This window comes from Pistacia vera, unplaced genomic scaffold, assembly GCF_008641045.1.
Source record: "Pistacia vera cultivar Batoury unplaced genomic scaffold, PisVer_v2 Contig410, whole genome shotgun sequence".
Classification (NCBI taxonomy): Eukaryota; Viridiplantae; Streptophyta; class Magnoliopsida; order Sapindales; family Anacardiaceae; genus Pistacia; species Pistacia vera.
Genome location: NW_022196236.1, coordinates 408,774 through 419,014, shown reverse-complemented (window position 1 = coordinate 419,014; position 10,241 = coordinate 408,774). Strand labels below are relative to the sequence as shown.

The following is a 10,241-nucleotide window of genomic DNA, read 5'->3' as shown; positions in this document are numbered from 1 at the left end:
CAGTTTGCCAATTGGGTGGAGGCTTACGAACCTCTTCATCCTCCTCCTCCTCCCTCCCGTCGATTAGAGCTTCATCATCCTCGGCATCAATAACATTCTCAAATTGTGGCTTTGCAACTACACTCACATGCGTGAACCCTTCTAGGTCCCGCATTAGGCGGTCTATCCCTTCATCTGATGCATCGTCTAGTGCTTTGAATGATGTAACATACTCCTCTCGCGCTTAACAAAAAACTATTAATATTTACCTACATTGCCTATGGGAAGCCAAACAAATTGTACGTGTTCGGTCTATTCTTCTTGATAGATTGGGGATGCTCTAACGCCATGTCTTTTCCTTGCAAGGAGTCCATGGTTAGCTGAAATGATACCCGTCCCCATAGGTTAGCACTAAAGAAGTCCATGTTGCTTGCAAACTTCACCCAATCCATATTAACGACTTTTGTTGAGTCATAAGTCATTAGGATCGAATGCATGAACCATACCAAGCATATCTTGAACCTCTCTAAAAAGGTATACCCACCTTCTCCTAACCTCTCTTTTAAATCGTGTCCCGCAATAGACGCCTTGCCCCCCAAAACCTTTTTAGCCAAGTTATTGGCTGCCCTACTCTTCTTTATTCTCTCTTGCTCTTCCTCATCTGGAAATGCCCCATATCTTAAGCCTATCATCAGGGCATATTTCATCATCCCAAAACGTAGTGGCTTCCCATCCACCACGAACCACATTTCATGTTTTTTTTTTTTTTTTTGGCTTTTAACTTAGTGTAGCAACATATAATGCACTCCTTGCCCCCAAAACGCCTTTTTCTAATTTTCTCCGATCTTCAAAAAATGACCGAAACAACTCTCTTTGAATCGGTCCATACCCTTCTTTTGTTCTTGTAAAATCTCTATTATTTTCGTAAAAACTTACCAACTCGACCTAGCTATCACCCTTATGGGGAAGTATGGTACCTTATCGCTTATAACCTTCAACCCATAGTCTTTATAATTTACGCTTCGGAAAATTTGTACAATTTATATAAACTAAATATCAGCCAAAAAAAAAAAACAACCAATAGGCTGCCAATTTGGGGGATATGGGCTTCAAGGGCATCGGGGAGTGGGTGTTTTTGGCCTCCACTCTCCAAAGGATCGAGGCCAATGCAAGCCCTACAGAGGCTGTTGTGGTAGGTTCCATGAGGTTGGAAGGCTGAGGATGGCAGGAGGTGGAGGAATAGGGGGGGCTGGAGGGTTGCCCTGCATATTGCAGGGCTGGCCATGCACAGTTGCATGCCTATTCTGCCACCTCTTGCCATCCCCAGCCCTCCAACCTCCCACAAACAACCTCCTTATGGCCTCCCTTGCCTTCTCCCATCCTCTGGAATCCAAACAAAGCCACTCCTCCGATACCCTCCAACTGCTCGACAAAACACCACAACTACCAAAACAATAAAACCAACTTCATATCCCCCAAATTCGTACAAATCAATCAAATTTCTCATCAAATTCAAAACAACAAGTAAAAAACGTACTCTTTCTTCACCGGCATCCTCCTCCTCGCCTGAATTCTCGTCGGCGTCCTCCTCTTCAATACCATTTTCCGATTCTTCTCTCTGTTCTTGTGCTGCCATTGTCTCCTCTGCCTCTAGACCACCTTGACTCATCAGATGATCCACCGGAGCCTCTTCTTCGATAGCCTTTGAACTGCCGCTGTCGCCGGAGTCTAGGATTTGGAATGGGGTTGCATTTTCCTCCTCTTTGTAAATATCAACCATGATTTTGTGTAAGGAAGCTTTAGGATTAAATATTTGCCGAAAATAGGGCACTTTTGTTGCTAGAAATCGCAGAGAAATCAAAGGTCTTTGTCGATCGTTTTTTTTGGGTATATGGCTCGATTGAGCGATTTTGAAGGGTAGGGGTCGTTTTTAATTTTCAAAATTTAAACAAACTTCTGTTGATTATAGTATTACCTACATATGTTTAAATCTTTTTAGTTTAACCTGTTTTACATGTTTAATGAATTCTAAGTGTGCCACGTCAGTTTTTCTAAATTAAAAAAAACAATTACAAAATATTTTATGATCATTTTTTTTAAATGCAAATCTGGGAGGTCTGGGCAGTTAAATTCGCTCGGAAAGTGAAGTGGGGCCGGTGGAGGATAAGATCAGTTTCCACGCTTCCCAATTCAATCAACGGTGCCGTGCTCTCATCCCACGTCACAATTATTGGAGTCAATCTCAGCCTTTAATCAATTTCTTATAAATTCACATAAGTTGTCCAACTTCTTTGCTTCCTGATCCCAGCAAAAATACATAACTATACAGGTTTCTGAAAACTTTGAACACGAAACCATGCAGCCCACTTCACAAGTCAATCAACGAATTGCAAGACTCGCAGCTCATCTTAATCCTCCTAATCTCCAGGTTAATTGTTACCCATGAACTGTTTCTCTATTTCTTGATTTTGGTTTCTCTGTTGGTGATGTTGAATTTTCTTTTGAGTATTGATGATTAGACGGAGGAGACTTCCGGTTTGATGAGGGAGAATTGCAGGGCAAAAGGTGGGTCCCCAGGATTCAAAGTGGGGATATTAGGCGCAGCTGGAGGAATTGGACAACCTCTGGCAATGTTAATGAAGATGAATCCGTTGGTTTCAGTTCTTCATCTTTATGATGTGGTCAACTCTCCCGGCGTTACTGCTGATATTAGCCACATGGACACTGGCGCCGTTGTATGTTATTTCTCCTCAATTTTTTTTTTTAATTTTTTTTAATGATTTTAATTAGTAAGAAATAGGTTTGACATTGCCAGCTGAGAAGTTGTAGATCTTTATTGTTGAAAATTGAATGCTTAAATATCAAATTATATTTTATTTCTAGGTACGCGGATTTTTGGGGCAACAACAATTGGAGGATGCCCTTACGGGCATGGACCTTGTGATTATTCCAGCCGGTGTTCCTAGGAAACCTGGAATGACTAGGGATGATTTGTTCAACATTAATGCCGGAATTGTTAAGACACTTTGTGAAGGAATCGCAAAATGCTGCCCAAAAGCTATTGTCAACTTGATTAGTAATCCTGTTAATTCCACAGTTCCGATTGCGGCCGAGGTTTTCAAGAAAGCTGGCACTTATGATCCAAACCGACTTTTGGGAGTCACAATGCTTGATGTTGTTAGAGCCAATACTTTTGTGGTATGCCCTGCAACCCGGTTGTGCCATTGATTTATATTTCTTATGCTATTTGACGGTCAAGCTTCAAATACATCATTCATGATTTTGCTTTGTTTTAAATTCATTTGTTAATGTTTAATCAATTTCAGTTATGATTATTTAAGAGAATATGATATTCCAGTTGGGAGAAGCAAATGCATATGGTTTATTTCCTACTAGAACAATTTTGTGTAACCTTTTTCTAAGCAATAATATCTCTTGTTGCAAGTAAAGGTTTAAATGCTTCTATGCTGAATCAAGATACGCGTTGGTGTCTGAAATCTTTAGCCATACATTTTCAAGTTGTGGTCCATGTTGCTTGAATGACCTAAGTCAAGCCATCAAATGGTTTGTGGCTTAAGATTGCACAATTCTCAACCCCATAATTTGCAGGATACAACCTTTAGGTTTTTAAAGTTGACGAAAGATAGGTGCTTGGTTGGGTATCCTGAATTATTCTTTTATTCTTTGCTGTCATCCATTTTAGATTCCAGTGGTATTAACTTTTAACTCTTTATTAAATCCTCTTGGGTTTGCTGCAGGCCGAAGTCTTGGGCCTTGATCCTAGGGAAGTTGATGTTCCAGTTGTTGGGGGTCATGCAGGGGTTACTATTTTACCTCTTCTGTCTCAGGTCTAAGAGGGAGTTTTCAATTTTTGAATTATGTGAATTCTTGTGTGTAAATTCCGTTGATTGTTATGTTTCAGTATTGTTTTCTTCTTTTCTTTCTGTATCCATTGTTGTTTTGCTATAAACAGGTTAAACCACCATGCTCTTTCACCCCTAAGGAAATTGACTTCTTGACAGACCGTATTCAGAATGGTGGAACAGAAGTTGTTGAGGTACAATGATGATTTTTTTTTTTAAATTTTATTTTGTAATTTATATTGTTAAACTGAAAATATAGCGCAGACATATTTGAAATTATCTGTCTTGGACTGCCAATAATGCTCATATTTGGTTCTTCCTGTTGGTTTACTATTTGTTATGATTCATAGCTTAACTGACTTGTGAATTTTTGGCCTAACTGATGTCAATATGACATAAGATCCTATGATGAATTTTACTGATGTGGCTTGCCTGACTTATTACTCTACTTCTTCTTCTTTTTCCATATGATTCAGCTTGCATTTATGAACCGTGGCATTAATAGAGGTAACATAACACAGCCTCAGACCATACTCCTTTAGGAGTAAATGTGTTATTTCTCCTATCTTCAGCTTTGGTTGATTTAGGCAGTTTGTTTGTAGTTGCAGGATAATTTTTTTTTCCAGAATTAAGTACACTTCTTGACAGATGTGAGGTCATCAAACCCAATTTAAGGCTTTGAAGACTGGTATATTGCTTTAAACCCAACTGCCACAGACATTCTCAAAACTCTTAACAACTATTAGATAGCAGAATTTGGAGAATCTTTGAAACTATAAAGGTTGTAAATATTAGGTTTGATAAATCTATAAACCCCTAAAAGGAAAACCCTTATGAGAAATACGTTGATTGCAAGTTCCTTTGTGTTTGTTTTTAATGTTTGTAAGACTCATACTAAACTGTTTGTAGCTAATCTATACAAAAAGAAACCCGTAAATAAAATGTCTGGACTTATGAGACTGTAAGGTGCACTAGGTAGGAGTTACGAGACTGTAAAGTGCACTAGGTAGAATTCACTAGAAATGTGTATGGTTAAGAGTACTGTAGCCTTCTATGGTTGATGGTTCTACCTTTGCGAAACTTGCATGCCTTCAAAGCGGCTCAAGGGATAGGCAAGTGAGGCAATTATCTTAGGCAGTTAAGCCTCCCATTGAATTTAGGCCCTTGTTCACTGACATTGATTTGAATTTTTATTATTGTCATTCGGGTTTCTCTTGGTTAACCTTTTTAATAAGGTCTTCCCTTGAATTAAGGCCCCCATTTTTGAACATTCAATTGAATTTTATTATTTCCATTAAGGTCTCTATTAGTTAAGACTCTACTTAATTATTTATTTTGTATTTCTAAAATTAAAATTTTATATTTATATATTTGCTTTCATAGAAAATTTTCAAATTTAGAAACAAATGTTAGTTAACTTTTTTTTTCTAAGCTTCTGTCTCTCCAAGATTCAAACTAAAAGTTGATTTGTTTTCTTCAATTAAATTTCTTATTTGTCTATGCTCCCAGTACAAAATTTATAATTAGATAAAAGGAATGGTTTCATTGAAGATCTGGAGAAAACAAAACATGGACACAAACAAATAATAAATACAGTATATCCAAACATTATTATTATGTTATAGTTACATTAACATTAACATCAAATTCAATATGCTTTTTCCTTTTTCCAATTTTGAAGACTTAATGTGTTTGTGTGTTATTATATACTAACAAAAAATATGAATTATTTACTAATATTTTAAAAAATTTCATCAGATATGAAAAGACCTAATTTAGAATTTTGCCTAAGACCTAAAATTTCCTTAAGCCGACTTTGCATTTACCTTATACAATTGTGAACAGTGATTTCAATGCAATTCTGAAAAGTTGGTAGAGACTGATTAAAAAAATTTCATAGCTTTTATTATTGCTGAGACTAGCTGCATCATCTGATCCAGTGCAAGGCAGAATTATGTAGGATGAAGGACATGAATCCTTTGCCTGACTCTTGTCGATGCATTATCTGACCCTGTTATTATGAATTTTCAATAAGTAGCAATCTGTTTTCCTGCATCTATAATGAAACCATAAATTTGTCAATGAATTGCACTTTAGATCTTATCCAAATTTTTATTTTATATTAGCCATATTGATGGTCCTTTTTGCCTTTTTAATAGAAGGTGATATTTTTTGAGATGCTACTTCTTTGTCAATTTCAAATAGGATCATGACAGAGTTGGTTTTTTTTCTTTATGGCATGTTCCATGAATTGGTGCTCAACCTATAAATAGTTATATCATATATGTTCACATCACTGTCATTTGGACTTCAGTTGATACTTCTTTACCAAATTCTTTGCGGTTTGGTGTTGTTCTTTACCCATTTTATTATTTGTATGTTAAAATTGTAATTGAGTAACTACTGCTGATATTGCAGGCAAAAGCAGGAACTGGTTCTGCCACACTATCGATGGTTAGTAGTTTAAGCATAATTACTATTCACAACATTCTTACTTTTTTCTTTTGATTATATCCGTACTTCCCTTGCTACGTTCGAGCTATCAAGTGGTTAGCACATAATGTGACCATAAGAAATGTGGATAAAAATTACAGGCATATGCTGCTGTCAAATTCGCTGATGCATGTCTACGGGGCTTGAGAGGGGATGCCAATATTGTTGAATGTGCATACGTGGCTTCTCAGGTTTTAAATGAATCCTTTTTGCGGTGAACATGTCTTAATATTTTTCCTCTCTACATCTTATTACCTGATGAAATTATGGTGCTTACCTATGACCATACTGTTTTCCTTTTATAGGTGACTGAACTTCCTTTCTTTGCATCAAAAGTTCGGCTTGGCCGTTATGGAGTTGAGGAAATTTACCCACTTGGCCCCCTGAACGAGTATGAGAGGTCTGTAACAATATACATCTGAGTTTGTTTTTGTTGTTTTATTTACTTTATTGGTTACAAATTTAAAACCTATTCTCATTCTGCTGCAAGTTTGAAAGACTTTGTTGCAAACTGTGAACAGGGCTGGCTTGGAAAAGGCGAAGAAAGAGTTGGCAGGAAGTATTCAGAAAGGTGTTACCTTCATCAGGAAATGAGGTGCCAATTACACGGTAGGATGATATTCGAGCTCTTAATGTTTGTTTCATATATTTCAAGATTAGTTTCCCTGAATAAGTGGTGATGGAAATGATCTTTAACGTGAAACTCACAATCTCAAAACAGTTTATTGTTCTAAGGTGAGATTGGGTCTGGTGATATTCATGTAATAAATCCATAAAAAAAATGTAAATTAGGAATTGCTTCTTGTTCCATTGTTTTAATACGTTCAACATTCTTGGGTAACTGATTACATACTAATTCACCCACCAAACCAACCCAGTTATCCTTTTGTTTACATTTAGACATCACAGCGTGAACAATATCTTAGCAATGTTTTAATCTAGCCTATAGGTAGCCTTTTTCGCTTGCAGCCCACCCTTCCAAGGAGAGCACACTACACCTTCAGCTAGTCTATATGTAGCCCTTTTTGTAGTCTAACTCTCAGTGAAGCACCAGTGTTAGAACTTAAACCAAAGTTAAAGTCCAACCCCAAAGATTGACTTGAGAAGTAGGAGTCTTATTGTGAGATTCCTATGTGGGATCCTAACAACTTCACTGCTGTAACCAACCCTACAAATGTACAATTTCTTCTAACTCACCGCGACACAACAAGTGTAAAGACCCTGCCAACTTTGCATTCTCCGATTCCGCCTTTGTTCTTCTGCCTTTAGTCTTAGCAACTTAATCCCTTCATTTATTTGAAAATAGCTGTTTTCTCTCTGTTGCACCTGAAGTGCCTGAGCCCAAATTGAAAGGCAACTGTAAGATACAAGCATAAAAGTCCAAAGAGGCAAAAAAGGAGCAGCCCACAAAATAATGTAAGATGGTCCAAATAGGTCCACTTTCTTAAGAATAAGAGTGCTACTATACTGACAAATGTCTCTCACTACTTTCTCTCACAAACACCCAACATGGCACATCTCTTACTACTTTCTTTCACAAACACCCAACGTGGCATTGGGTTTGCTTTACACATCAAATCATGAACTTTGACTAAATATAAACGATATTTACTTAAGGAGGAATGACCGTTCATTCATAAGGAACGGTCATTTCATTCATAAAGAACGGTCGTTCTCATAAGGAATGATTGTTCTATAAGATAGAACGGGTGTTCCATATGGAACTCCCATTCCATAAGAAGGAATGGGATTCCATAAGATGAAACCCCCATTCAATCTTATGGAATGGGGGTTTCATAAGCCCATTTGGAATGGTCGTTCCTCAACCAAGAACGACCATTCCTCATCCCAGGAACGGTCATTCCTCATCCAATGAATGACCGTTCCTATTTTATAACGGTCGTTCTCTATTGAGGAACGGTCATTTTTTAGATGTAGTCGAAATCATTTTGCGACCGTTCTGGTGGAAGCTGCCAACTCAGTGTCACGTGTGCGGCTTGTGAGAGAAATTAGTGAGACATTTGTCAGGCTAGTATTATTGTAAGAATAAACATGCCCTATTTTCCATAAACATGGCCCATGATTCCTAGGAGTAAGCGACAATTAACCACCATGACCAAATTTCCCTATAAGAGGACATGAAGTTGAAAAAGGCATGACAAGCAAATTCAATCGCACCAGGACTATAGGCTATCAACATTATTCTCTGGTCTTTTACTCATTCTTGTAAACGCCATCAAATTAAATTCTTTGTACATTTCTGTGAGCAAGGGGAATAAAACAATTTTATTTTTGAGCAATCATATTTTTCACTCAAATATCTATAACTAATAATTTGATAAATATTTTTGTAATACAACCATGCTTAGATATAATTTTATGAAGGATCTAATTTTTGTAATGCTACATTTACACTATTTTTTTACACAATTTTGTAAACATCATGATGTGGCATATGCTACAACCACACAAATTCTATTATAATATTAAAAATTAAAAATAATTAAAAATTTGTGTGATTGTGACATATGTCACATCATAATGTAATGAAAATTGTACAAAAAAGTGATATAAGTGTAACATTACTCATAATTTTTTGCTCATTAAAACATAATGTTTTTACTTTAAATCGCTTAATTTTTCCAATTAGATCAATACAAGGATTCAAAATCAGAATCTTATGAGGAGAGGGGCTCTTCTCTTTAGCTAATACATAAGGATCATATAACACTAATCTATTTCATAATGTTTCTTTTATGGCCCCCAATTTGAATTTGATTTGAGTCTTGCTGTACTTTCAATTTCTGCTTGGTCTCGCCGATTCAACAACCATGAACTACTAGTATTCAAAATTTTTGTTTAACATTTTTTGAACAAATCAAATACTTTCAAAACTCTCATGGAACTTGATTCTTTGTTTGTGATGTGAACTGTTTCAGCACTTGGAAAAATCGTCAGGAAATCACAGACTCGAACTTTAGTCCCCTTTCTTTCATGAAACTTCTATAAATTGTAATGCTCTGAGGCCTGATGGTCCGATGACAGTTTCCTTCAGTAAGTTCTTTTGACCCCACTTAGCCTTTGAGTCAAGCTAGAAACAAAGCGGAGCCCATTATCAATAACAAGCCTATCAGAATGGGCCGATTTGTTGTTTTTAGATTCATCGTTTTGACTTGTACGCCGCTTGTGAGAAGAAGTGTGTGGAAGGAAAGGAACCCAAATTAATAGCTCTTTGTTATTCTCGGAAGATGTGTAGTAGCCTACTTAATACGTAAAGTATAAATGATTGAGTGGGCATTCTTACACCTTCTTCAATTTTTTGAAGCTTTGACTCACCAATGAAAACGAACAATCATGAAGAAGAATGGCCCGTGAAAACATCAAATTATTAAAGAAGCTGCCCCCCATCCCTTCATTTCAAAACCCCACTCACCCTGCCAACCCTTTCTTTTCAAGATCCCACTACCCTCTTCTTTGTTTCTTCTTTCACAATAATTCATTTATTTTATACTCTACTCATATGCTACGCAAACTTCCATTTAACATAAAATTATGATAATAATAATCAGGAGAGTGGGCTTAGGTTAAGTGGATTATTGCTTTAAATGGGTATGATATATTTATTAAGAAAGACTTTATGCACTATCACCCTTGAGGTTTTTTGGTAAACTATTCTAGGTCCTGTATTTTAACTTTTATTAATCAGTTAATTGAGAGGATTTTTTGTTTATAAACGAGAATACCTCTCATTGTGATATTGTTCCAGTTTTAAAAACTCAAATTTTGCTCCCTAAATGTATTTCTTCTTAATATTTGTTACTATTGAGGGTATATCAGTATTTTATACTACAGGACATCACCTAAACCCGGGGGGGGTAAATGTAATTAACTCGGCTACGATATGAA

At 36.5% G+C, this 10,241-nt stretch overlaps 1 protein-coding gene across 2 annotated transcripts; it reads left to right on the top strand.

The window, feature by feature from the left end:
• The first annotated feature begins 2,226 nt into the window (after positions 1-2,226).
• LOC116142502 (malate dehydrogenase, glyoxysomal) lies at positions 2,227-9,623 on the top strand. 2 transcript variants are annotated; one of them, XM_031427930.1, is made up of 10 exons: positions 2,227-2,407; positions 2,499-2,714; positions 2,863-3,177; positions 3,738-3,827; positions 3,953-4,036; positions 6,261-6,296; positions 6,437-6,526; positions 6,641-6,735; positions 6,857-6,944; positions 9,275-9,623. In XM_031427930.1, exons 1-9 carry the CDS (start codon positions 2,336-2,338, stop codon positions 6,927-6,929), a joined length of 1,071 nt encoding a protein of 356 aa, XP_031283790.1. In that variant the 5' UTR covers positions 2,227-2,335; the 3' UTR covers positions 6,930-6,944; positions 9,275-9,623. The 2 variants fall into 2 exon arrangements, with proteins under 2 accessions (XP_031283790.1, XP_031283789.1); XM_031427929.1 differs by lacking the exon at positions 9,275-9,623 and having other exon boundaries at positions 2,231-2,407; positions 6,857-7,156.
• The last annotated feature ends 618 nt before the right edge of the window (positions 9,624-10,241 follow it).

Excerpts from the sequence above, each read along its gene's own strand:
- LOC116142502 (XM_031427930.1), top strand. The coding sequence starts at position 2,336 with ATGCAGCCCACTTCACAAGTCAATCAACGAATTGCAAGACTCGCAGCT. Across the intron at positions 3,828-3,952 it reads TTTTACCTCTTCTGTCTCAG|GTTAAACCACCATGCTCTTT; the intron begins GTCTAAGAGGGA and ends TGCTATAAACAG. Across the intron at positions 4,037-6,260 it reads GTGGAACAGAAGTTGTTGAG|GCAAAAGCAGGAACTGGTTC; the intron begins GTACAATGATGA and ends CTGATATTGCAG.